General features: G+C 56.1%; 1 protein-coding gene across 1 annotated transcript; it reads left to right on the forward strand.

The window, feature by feature from the left end:
- Positions 1-11,427, forward strand: RAPGEFL1 (Rap guanine nucleotide exchange factor like 1). The gene is made up of 15 exons (XM_060081931.1): positions 1-520; positions 3,328-3,406; positions 4,335-4,470; positions 4,674-4,771; positions 6,818-6,930; positions 7,180-7,347; positions 8,090-8,187; positions 8,285-8,407; positions 8,955-9,133; positions 9,210-9,300; positions 9,878-9,928; positions 10,272-10,359; positions 10,553-10,617; positions 10,997-11,051; positions 11,303-11,427. The coding sequence occupies exons 1-15, from the start codon at positions 1-3 to the stop codon at positions 11,425-11,427; spliced, it is 1,989 nt and encodes a 662-aa protein (XP_059937914.1).
- The last annotated feature ends 576 nt before the right edge of the window (positions 11,428-12,003 follow it).

Consider the following 12,003-nt stretch of genomic DNA (forward strand, 5'->3'; position numbering starts at 1 on the left):
ATGAAGCCGCTGGAGAAATTTCTGAAGAAGCAGACGTCGCAGCTGGCGGGGCGAACGGTGGCGGGAGGTCCCGGCGGGGGTCCAGGGAGCTGCGGCGGGCCTGGAGGGGGTGGGGGACCTGGCGGGGGCGGCGGTCTAGCTGGGGGACCGCGGCCGCTGCAGCGGCGTCAGAGCGTGTCTCGTCTACTGCTCCCAGCTTTCCTCCGGGAGCCCCTCGCCGAGCCGGGTCTGGAACCGCCCCCAGAGGAGGACGGAGGAGAGCCGGCGGGGGTCGCGGAGGATCTCGGCAGCGGGGGGCCCTGTTGGCTGCAGCTGGAGGAGGTGCCGGGGCCCGGGCCTCTCGGGGGAGGGGGTCCCCTGCGCTCCCCTTCCTCATACTCCTCAGACGAGCTGTCCCCGGGCGAGCCTCTGACTTCCCCACCCTGGGCCCCCCTGGGCGCCCCCGAGCGGCCGGAGCATCTTCTGAACCGGGTTCTGGAGCGGCTGGCCGGAGGGGCCACCAGGGACAGCGCCGCCTCAGGTAAGGGGTGGCTGGCTCATCCATCCCAGAGTAGGGGGTTGCCACCTGGTTCCTCTTCCTTTGCCCTTGGACGGTGGGTGGGGGTTGCCCTATGCCGAGCCTCGACGTGGCGGGGGCGGGGGGGGGTTGAGTGGTCAGCTGGGGGCCTATGGGAGGAACAGACCTTTCTGCAGCAGAGAAGTGGCAGTGCCACCTTCCTCCCTATAGCAGCCTCACCCACGGCTGCAGAAGAAGCTGACCCCCTTTCTCTCCTTAAGCCACCCTTCCTCTCACCTGGACATTTCATCTAGACCCTCATGGGTCCCTGATGCTGACTACCTCCTTCTGTGGCCCAAAATTAAGGCCTGATACACTAAGATGGAAGCTGCCCAGACCAGTCAGTGCAGCCCCCTAGAGGTGGCCAAGCCCCACAAGACCTTCCAGGAGTCCCCGATTCCATTTAGAAGCCCCAGAGCAGAGGGCTGGCCCACTCAGTGGGGCAGTGCCAGACAGGCACACGGCCCAAGCTGCCTTCTGGGCTCCGGCAAAGGGATGCATTGTCCTTAGCAGCTTGGGGGGAGGGAGGTATTCTAGTTGGGGGCTGACTCAGAAGATATTTGTTGGGGGAGAGGTAGCTGGGCCGACATCAGGGCCCTGCAGCATCCCGGGGGGTCTGAACCTCTCTGACTCCCACCCTTCCGGTGGCAGGCCTCAGCACATGGCCTCTTTAAAAAATAACCGCACCCTGAGAGGCTTATTCCCTGAATGATGATGCTATTTTGCCACTCCCCACCAGCACCCCTACTAAGGGGATTCTGAGGAAACTGAGGCCTCAGATTGCTGGTTAGTGGCTGAGGTAGAAGACCGGAGGGTCTTTAGGGCTAGCTCTCGGCATTTCACTAAGCCCAGCAGGGTCTGAGGATTGGGAGCCCTGGTTGAGGGCCTAAAGATGGGGTTTCATGCTTTACTCCCAGACCTTTGCAGGGAGTCCTAACCCAGGTGTGTGGAATGGGGCTCCACTCCCCTAGATTTTTCTCAACACCCAGCTACTCTCCTTGGCTCAGGTTGTAGTTGCCCTGGGGAGCTGACACCTTTTGGATTTAATTAGAAAAATATCAGACACACACAGCTCTCTTAACCATAACTTCCCGCCTACACCACACACCCTATGTCTCTATGACACATTCCCTGGGGAGGCTGTACATTGGACCAGAGCCTGCCTTGGAAGAGACAGACGCCAAACTGTAGCCCCCATAGCAGCATCTCCCCCACTCTGCCCCCACGTTCCTCTTCCTTTGCTCTGTTTAGCTCTCCTGTGAGATAAAGAGTAGAGGAAAGATTTTGGGCATCCCTATTCCTCGTCCCCATCCCTGGAGCTGAGGGTCAGGGCTGGGGGGCTCAGACTCACTTTAAAAACTGGGCAGAGAGGAAAAGGGAAAAACTGTCTTTCCCCTTCCGCAGGGGCGGGGGCCTGGTGCCACAGACGCTGCTCAGTCTCCCCTGGGGAAGGACTCTTGAACTGCTTGTCACCGTATTATCTGGACTGGCAGGCTGGATCCCCAGATTAACTGCTTTGGGGAACCCCAAAGCAGTCCCAGAGTGAATGAGAATCAGCTTAACCTGCCACTCTGATATTCTCCAATATAACCAATGTTCTTAAGCCATCTCGGTTCCCTCCCAGGGCGTGTGGGAGGAGGGGGCTTACAGAAGGTACCCCAAACTAACCAAAGGCTCTCAAACGGCGAAGCAGCCCCACCTGCCCACTGCACTCTGACGCTCTGCTCGCCTCAGGCATGGTGAGAAAAGAACAAAGACTCAGGAGTCTGGGTTCTTCCTCCAGCTCCAGGCAGGTCCCTCCCAGCTCTGGGCCTCAGTTTCTCATTTGTGAAATGAAGTAGTTGAAGTAGGGGATCTTGTGTTCATTCTCCGGCTCCACCTTCATGGCTGGACTTGGAGGCCAGGGGATGGTGAGCCGGGGGCCATCAGAAGCCTTGGTTTTGCCCTGGGACAGTACCTGGGGACCTGGCCCTAACCTGTCCTGGTGAGGACACCTGGCTCCCTCCCCGAACCCTGCCTGTCTGTTTGTGCCAGGCTGCCCTGCCCCACCCCAGGGCTGGCTGCAAGTCAGGGCGACCTTGTACCTGGCTGACTGGCTGAGCCAGGCCCAGATGGGGGTGTGGAGGGGGAAAGGGTGGTGTAAGGAACCACTCCCCTCCACCCTTCCATCATTAACTCTTCCATCCCTAGGCATCCGGAGGACACAGGCTTTCTATTTAAAGGCTTTGGGATCAAAGAGATGGCAGTTGCTCCCTCTCCCTTTGAATGGGGCTGGTTCTCACCTGCCTAGTTGGAACTCAAATCTGTTAGGTAGGGAGTGAGGAGGGGCGGAGGAACACACACACACACACACACACACACACACACACATGCTGACCCTAACCTCTGTGCTTAAAAGTTCTCTTTGTCTAGAGACACTTCTGGGGGCTACCTCTTCCTCTTTTTTTCAGGCAGATCTCAAGCTTGGTGTCTTAACTGACCAGCTTCCCACACACATTGGAGAGAAGTGGGCGTGGCCATGCAAGCACGCCCCCTCCTTCTCTCCAGCCGCCTTGGCAGCTGGCAACCCCACTCCCGCAGGGGCTGCCCAGAACCTTCACATGTGTGTGTGTGCGCGCACGTGTGTGTGCAGAGCGTGACTGGGCAGGTGGCTGGGGCTCCAGCCTGGCTAAAGAGAATTTGCCCTCGGAGGCAAGAGAGGGGGCGGTGAGTGTCAAATTGGGTCCTGGAAGTGCCCTCCCGACATCAGCGGTGGCAATTGCTCTCTACAGATATCCTGCTGGATGACATCGTCCTCACCCATTCTCTCTTCCTTCCCACGGAGAAGTTTCTGCAGGAGCTACACCAGTAATATCCTTTTGTGGAGTTTGCAAAAGGGGAGGTCAGGAGTGAGCCACCCCCCTTCACCCGACATGTGATGTGAGGGTCTAAGCTCTTCCCTAGAAAACACACCTGGGTTTCAATTCCAGGTTATTCACTCACCAGCTGTGTGACCTTGGGCAGCTCACCTAACCTCCTGGGGCCTCAGTTTCCTCTTCTGTAAAACGGGGGTAAATAGCACCTGCCCTGCCTCTCTATGGGGCTGCTGTGGAGACCATTCTGCCAGCAGATGTGGGAGTGCTCTGGAGACTGCAGAGCCCTGTATAGATGTAAGGTGTTATTACTCTATGAAGAGTGCCTCTCTCCCCACTGAATTATTACTCTAAACATCTGGTTGCCCAGTGAGTTATTACAGGGTCTGATGTAAACATCAGGTCATGGCCGTGCTTCAGTAGGGTCTACTAGAGACAAGCCACTGGCTGGGCTGTTCAGAGGGCCTCTCACCAAGTTATTCTGGGACCTAATTGTAAACGTCAGACCAGTGAGTAGAATATCATAGGCTCTCTTAGAAACACCAGGCCTTACACTGAAGTATGGTCAGGCTTGTGCTTAGCACCATTGGCCTTTATCAGCCTGCTGTATGCTCCAGGCTGTGGGCTGATCAGGCGTTGGGTGCGTCCAGGCAGAGTAGCTTCTAGTGAATTTTCTCAGGTGAAATTCAAACAGGCAGGGGCAGGAGCTGGATGTGGTCAAGTGAGTGCCATCCCTACCTACTCTGGCAAAAACCTGGGCTGGGGCATGAGGTGGTCTTGGTTCCAAGGGCCCTTGGAGCCCCTTTCTCCATGGCCCCAAACCTAGAGAATTTTTAGGGGTAGCCTTGCCTCCCATTGCCTCCCATACCCCTTCCCCGCGTCCTCAGGTCTGCCTGCCCGGGGCTTTTTCTTAACTTAGGGGTCAGCTTTGTTTGGGCAGGAGGCATGGTGGGCCCCGAGGGGCTTGGCCGGAAGCAGGCCTGTCTAGCCATGCTCCTTCATTTCTTGGACACCTACCAGGGGCTGCTGCAGGAGGAAGAGGGGGCTGGCCGCATCATCAAGGTGGGCCTGGGATGAGAAGGTGGGTGAGCAGGCTGTTTGCTCTGGAAGGGGGCCCCTTTGAAGGAACCATACTTCTCAAGCTGGGTACCTGGAAGGAAATGATGCCAGTGAGCCTTAGCATGTCCATGGAGACCCTGCCCCGCCCTTGCAGAGAGTGATGCTTGAGACCCCTGCCCTCACCTTCTCTCTCCTCATCTCTGCAGGATCTGTACCTGCTGATTATGAAGGATGAGTCCCTTTACCAGGACCTGCGAGAGGACACACTGAGGCTGCACCACCTTGTGGAAACAGTGGAGCTGAAGTGAGGGGAACAGGCTGGGGGAGGGGACAGGAAAGAAATGCCCCTTGTTCCTCTAGTACAGGGCTGGGTGCCTGTGGCCTTTGGGCTCCAAGATGCTTTTATTTCATTCCCTTTCTCTTACTGGAGAGTAGCACAAAGCACTGTCCCCAGTCATGTTTGGGGTCCATTCTCCCATCCATTGATTTGTCAATCCAATGGTGTACTGATAAATATTGAACCATCAGCTCTTCAGGAGAAAGAGCCCTGGTTTATAGCTTTTGCCGATTCTCATGGTGTAAATTCTCTCACTGTGGTTGATTCCAAGCTACCAGTATGACATCACTGAACGTGAAGTTGGGAACAGATGTGCCGTAGCAGGCCATGAGGTACTATCTTCACCATATAAATCCAACAGACGTTTGGATTTGTGTATTAACGTGAAGAGCATAGATAAGAGTAAAAGGTAGTGAAACAACTAGGAAACTACTTTTTGGGTAATAATTTGGCCGTTAGTTTATAAAACACATATATATATATATGTTTATATATAATTATATATTTTATATATATGTAAGTTTACATATATATGTGTAATTAATTTTTGAATGGTTATGTTTAAAACCAGTTGGCAAACCTCCCCAAAATTTAACCATCTGCTTTCATGAACCAGTGTGAGCTGGCTTCAGGACACTACTGCATCCATCCCTCCATCTTTTCAGCCCTTTCAGCTTCTCTCTGCTCCATCCCACCATCATAACCCTCATTTAGGCGTCATTATCTCTCACCTGGATTATCGCCACAGCCTCCCATCCAGGGCTTCAGCTTATGGTTTTGCGTCTTTCTTATGCTGACCCCAGAGAGAGCTTTCAAACTTGACAACATTGTGCTTCTGTTCCAAAAATATCCACAGCCCCCCATTGCCTACAAGATAAAGTTGCAACATCCTAGACTCTCTCTTTCTGCCTCCTGGTCATCCTTCCCATCTCATCTCCCACAACCCCCTTCACCCGTGACACTCCCTATACACCCCACCATTCCATGAACACCTTTGTGTTCCCAACTTCCTGCTGTCACTTATGTGGTTCACCCCAGCGTGCCCTCCTCCCACCCCCTTCTCTTCCTGTTGTCCTTCAAGGTCCAGGTCAAATGCCATCCTCCCAGTGAAGGCATCTTTTAGCAGTAGCTGTCCCTCCCCCATACCAACGTAACTCTTCTCGTACCTTTATTATATCACCTAACACCTCCTGCCTCGTGTTAGATGTAGCTGTATGCACGTCTGTCTCCCTCCCAGACTGTGAAGTTCTTTTTTTCTTTTAATTTATTTTATTTTTGGCCGCGTTGGGTCTTCATTGCTGCGCGCGGGCTTTCTCTAGTTGCAGCGAGCGGGGGCTGCTCTTTGTTGAGGTGCATGAGCCTCTCATTGCAGTGGCTTCTCTTGTTGCAGAGCACAGGCTCTAGGCGCACGGGCTTCAGTAGTTGTGGCACACGGGCTCAGTAGTTGTGGCTCGTAGGCTCTAGGGTGTAGCCTCAGTAGTTGTGGAGCACAGGCTTAGTTGCTCTGCGGCATGTGAGATCTTCCCGGACCAGGGCTTGAACCGTGTTCCTTGCACTGGCAGGCGGATTCTTAACCACTGCACCACCGGGGAAGTCCCCCAGACTGTGAAGTTCTTGTTGGCAAAATTCAGCAAACAGCTGATGACCTACACCTACCATGTGCCAGGCAGTGTGCTAGACCTGTAGGATGAAAATAAAATTCAGTCAGCTCTCAATCTTGTAAAAGAGATAAGACATTAGCCCAATGTCCTACAGCTATTAAGACAAAATGGTGACCTCTCCTGGTGGGTGGGATGGATAGAGAAGAATTCACGGAAGAGGTGGCATTTGATTTGGGTCATTCAGACAGTTGTCCCATGCTGGCCATTGTCCTCTCTTCTTACCCCCTTCACCACTCTCTGAACCTGATGCCGGGGCATCCTTGACCAGTTCTGATATCCCCGATGGATGTTGCCTGCCTTGCATGGAGTATGCCTGGCAGGACTTCCTGATGCCCAGCTGTGTCCACACCAGGATCCCGGACGAGAGCCAGCTGCCCAGCAAGCAGGTGAAGCCACTCTTCCGCCACTTCCGTCGGATAGACTCCTGTCTGCAGACCCGCGTGGCCTTCCGGGGCTCCGATGAGAGTGAGTGTGGACCGTAGGAGGGGCAGGGCTTTCTTAGTGGCTCCAGGGGCCCTGAGGGGTCTCCGGATCTCGGGCACCCTCTGTGGAGTCTCCCTGTGTCATAGAACCAGTCCTTTGCACAGCATATTTTTCAGAGGCCAACCAATTTCAGGTTGGGGTGGGGTGGGGAACAGGGGTGCCCAGGAGGGAACTGTGCTGATGCTGCTGTTCTGCCCACTGGTGAAAATCCGCCTCCCGGTCTCTATCCAGTCTTCTGCCGGGTCTATATGCCTGACCACTCCTACGTGACCATACGCAGCCGCCTCTCAGCATCTGTGCAGGACATTCTGGGCTCTGTGACGGAGAAATTGCAGTACTCAGAGGAGCCTGCGGGGCGTGAGGATTCCCTCATCCTGGTAGCTGTGGCCTCCTCAGGAGGTGAGGGTCGGAAGGAGCTGGGCTGGGAAGCGGGGGGGGGGGGGGGGGGGGGCACAAGAAAAGAAACTCACAAGCCCAGTGCCTTGGGGCAGGAGTAAAGACTGAATTCTAGGCCCTGGCTGCTACTCCAAGTGTGGTCCTGGGACCAGACACATGAGCATCACCTGGGAGCTTGCTAAAAATGCAGTATCTCAGACCCCACTCCAGACCTGCAGAATCAGAATGTGCGTTTTAACAAGATCCCCGGTTGATTCCTATGCACGTTAAAGTTGGGGAAGCAGTGGTCCAGGACACTTGGATGCTGCTCTGGGTGCTTGCCTCTTACTCACATTGGGATCTTGTCCTTTAACTTCCACGAGCATCTAAGGATGCTACGTTTTTGAGGCCAAAGACACAGGGTGTCTTCCCGGTAGGAAGGCAAAAGCCCTGCAATGTAGTCATAGCCTTATTTTCCTCTAATTCAGAAAAAAAAAATTCCTGCTTTCCCAGTGTCACAGGGATGATAGACTAAGAGAAGAGCTATAAAGAAGGTTGGGAGCCAAAAGGAGGTTATAAATGCAAGAGAACTCATTTTTTGAAAAATGTCAGATAAATATGGCATAAACTGGTGATGATATGAGTCCTGTTAGTCTAGAACATGTCTGGGCAGGATTAGGAGTTTCTGGAGGGGACAGCGGTGGTGGCTGGGGTGTGTGAGGGTACAGGGGCCGGGGCTGAGGCAAGGCAGCTCGTTCTCCTGCAGAGAAGGTCCTTCTCCAGCCGACGGAAGACTGTGTCTTCACCACGCTGGGCATCAACAGCCACCTGTTCGCCTGTACCCGAGACAGCTATGAGGCCCTGGTAAGAACTCCTTCACAAGCCTTGGCTGAGAGGGAGGGCTGAGAGGGGCCGGGAGCAGAAATTCAGAAGCCCAGCCCATGTCCCTGCCTGCCACCAGGTGCCCCTCCCCGAGGAGATCCAGGTCTCCCCTGGAGACACAGAGATCCACCGAGGGGAGCCTGAGGACGTCGCCAACCACCTTACTGCCTTCCACTGGGAGCTGTTCCGCTGTGTGCACGAGGTGGGGATTGAGGCCGGAGCTGGGCTGAGGGTCCGGAGGGAGGCAGCCTCTGGGCTGAAAGTTCTGGTTAGGAACACTCCCTTGCAGCATACCCCGGGGCAATGTGCCACCAGAACCTCTCTAAGCCTTTGTTCCCTTTATCTTAAAAAAAAAAAAAAAAAAAAAAGCAAAGAGAGAGGAAACACCCTGCCTTACCCGCCCCCCTCCCTGGGTGGTTCAGGATCCAATTGCTGCTTACACAGAACCTGACCCACGGTTAGAATTTGTAAAATATTCACTATTAGAAAATAAGGTAAGGACAGTAATGTCGATCAGATGGTTCAGGCGCCTGGCACCGGGTAAGTGTTCAGTAGATGGTAGAGCGTTATTAACGTTGGTTGTCTTTTCTCCACCCTCTCTGGTGCATCCTGTCCTGTCCCGGTTTTCTTCTATTTTCCACCCCTCCCGACCCCGTCCTCCTGCCTTACCCTGCTCACCGCCTCGCACCGCCCTCTTCCCACCCGCACTCCCCACGCCCTGGCGGCCCCTCCTGCCACCGCGGGTGCAGCTGGAGTTCGTGGACTACGTGTTCCACGGGGAGCGCGGCCGCCGGGAAACGGCCAACCTGGAGCTGCTGCTGCAGCGCTGCAGCGAGGTCACGCACTGGGTGGCCACCGAGGTGCTGCTCTGCGAGGCCCCGGGCAAGCGCGCGCAGCTGCTCAAGAAGTTCATCAAGATCGCGGCCATGTGAGTGCGGCGGCCGCGGAGGGGGAGGCCACGGCCAGCCGCCCCCCCCCGCTGACCCCGCCTCCTGCCCCCGCAGCTGCAAGCAGAACCAGGACCTGCTGTCCTTCTACGCCTTGGTCATGGGGCTGGACAACGCCGCGGTCAGCCGCCTGAGGCTCACCTGGGAGGTGATGAGACCTCTTCCCTTTCCTCTCCTCCCACCTGTGCTGGCCCACCTCGGCGGTCTTGGCCTCCACTCTCAGCCTTGACATCCCGGGCTCACCCCAAAGCGGCCTCCCGGGACCGCTGCTCGCCTCTGGAGAGCCTTTGTGCCGATTGGAAGGAGGCGCCCTCTTCTGGCAAATACAGCCCCGGGGCACACAACAGGGCTGAGGGACCCGGTTCCAGGGCAGATTAGTAGAGGCAGATTCCCCTGGGGGTGGGGGGTGGGGTGGGAGGGGTCAGTCCCGGCCAGGTCGCAGCCTTGGCTCTTGGATTTCAGACAGCACCCAGTGAGGCCTTGTACGTGGCACGTGCAGCTGCAGAGGCCTCCATTTCTCCAGAATAAGTCATTCCTCTGGGCCGCTTCAAGCTCCCCAGACCCAGCCCAGGGCTGGTTCTACTTCCCCGCCGGCCAGCTTCCCAGCCCCCTGGGAGACACTCAGGCCCTTTCCCCCTCTAACACCTGGGGATTAGTCAGGAGATCCCATGAAACCCAAGGAGCTCCGGACTCTGACTGACATCTCTTCTTCCTTCAAACTGCAGAAGCTGCCAGGGAAATTCAAGAACTTGTTCCGCAAATTTGAGAACCTGACAGTGAGTGGGTTTGGCTCTTGTATCTGCCCCTGGACTGGCACCCCAGAGAATTTCTGTGCCCATAAACCTTTTACCTCAAGCTTCCCTTTCAAGGTTTTTAGTGCCTGGGTCCCCCCACCCCTGCCCGCCCTTGCCCACCATGCTGGGAGGGAAGATGGGAGGATTGCTGCTCTGTTATCCCTGGGGGAGAGGGGAGAGCAGTTGAGCCCCAAGCAAGACGCCCAAACACACCCCTATCTGATTGGAGATATTTCTAGGGCCGGGGCTGAGGGAGGGAGTGAGGGATGACTTTGGGGTACACTGGGCCTGTCTGTCCCTTTATCCCTCTTCTGTGGCATGCTAGGACCCCTGCAGGAACCACAAAAGCTACCGAGAAGTGATCTCCAAGATGAAACCCCCTGTGATTCCTTTCGTGCCTCTGATCCTCAAAGGTAAGAGTCACTTCCAAGCTACGTTCTTCTCTCCACACCCTCCATGCCCCATTCTGACCCTCCGTCCCCTCTGAACTCAGCTCTGTGTGTGCCCACCTAGAGAGGAGTGCCCCCAGATGGAGTGCGGTCGGGGGGAGGGGAAAGGCCCTTTGGACCTCCTCTCTTACCCATTTGCTTCTCTCCCTATCCCTAGACCTGACTTTCCTGCACGAGGGGAGTAAGACCCTTGTAGATGGTTTGGTGAACATTGAGAAGCTGGTGAGTGGCACTGCCAACCTCAGTCCCATGAGTGGGGGAGGGCTGGCATCCTCACCCTCTCCTGGAATCCCCCCTAAAGGCGACAGCCTTCCTCATGGCGCCCAGCTTGCCTGACAGACTCCTGTCTCCCTGGGGGTGTCACTGTGACAACCTGCCCACGGGTGGTAAGACTGACAGGCAGCTCGGGGTGGGGGGGCAACTCTGCCTTCCCCTCACCTGGCACCCTATTGTACCCCTTCTCTGGTCCTTTAGAGACCCTCCAGAGCTGGGGACTGGAGGGAGTTAAACCAAGAGAGTTGGAGACTGGAGGAGGGAGAGCGTTAGAAGGGGGAGCATCTTTCTGTGCCCTTTTCAGGACTCATTCCTTGTCATCTCCCAGCATTCAGTGGCCGAAAAAGTGAGGACCGTCCGCAAATACCGGAGCCGGCCCCTTTGTGAGTAACCCGCGGCGTTTTGAGAGCGTTGCAGGTAGAGCTTTGACTGAGTCGGGAGGGTTCCTGGGAGAAGTCCCCACTCAAATGTTTATTTCCTTAGATGGGTCATTCCTCCATTCTCTCCCTGGCCTGCCCGGGGGCCCTCCTGCCCAACACCTGTCCCAATCCACACCTTCTCCTCTGGCTGGTATGTGTGTAGAGGAAGAAGGGTGGCCAGCACCCTGACTGCCTCCCTGTCCTCACACCCCCAGGCCTTGACATGGAGGCCTCCCCACATCACCTGCAGACCAAGGCCTACGTGCGCCAGTTCCAGGTCATCGACAACCAGAACCTCCTTTTCGAGCTCTCCTACAAGCTGGAGGCCAATAGTCAGTAAGAACGGAGGTTCTGGCTGGCCTTTCACCAGGGTCCTCGGGCACCTGGCCCTCAAGCACTTTGCACGACGTCCCAACCCACGGCTGACCTCTGTCCCCGGGAGCAGGAAAGAGTTGGGTGGACTTAGCCCTGGACTCATAAGCCTGTTCCTCCTGCTGAAGTCCTCTCCGCCTCGCTCCTTCAAGCCCAGACCACACTCTGCTGGTGCCTGCCCTCCCAGGGAAGGTGGGCAGAGGGCTCCTTCCCCAGCCCCTCCCACAGAGGTCTGTTCCGGAGATGCGGTTCCCAGCCTCCTCTTCCCAAGCAGGCAGGAAAGCTGCCCCACTTCCCATCTCGCAGGGTGGAGTTACGGGAGGGATTGGCGTCCTTCCTCTCCACTGCCTGCCAGGCTTCTCCATGGTCACACTGGGACCCCCTACCTGGACCCCCGAATATTATATTTACCTTGTGTCCGTGTGGGTGTGTGCGTGCGTGTGGGTGTGGGTGTGTGCGCCCCCTCTGAAGGAGCAGGAGTGCGTCTAGTAGTTGAGGGAGGGTGTTGTGTGTGCCGGGGAGGGGGTCCTTCTGTTTGGTGCTA

Source organism: Mesoplodon densirostris, chromosome 18 (assembly GCF_025265405.1).
Source record: "Mesoplodon densirostris isolate mMesDen1 chromosome 18, mMesDen1 primary haplotype, whole genome shotgun sequence".
Taxonomy (NCBI): Eukaryota; Metazoa; Chordata; class Mammalia; order Artiodactyla; family Ziphiidae; genus Mesoplodon; species Mesoplodon densirostris.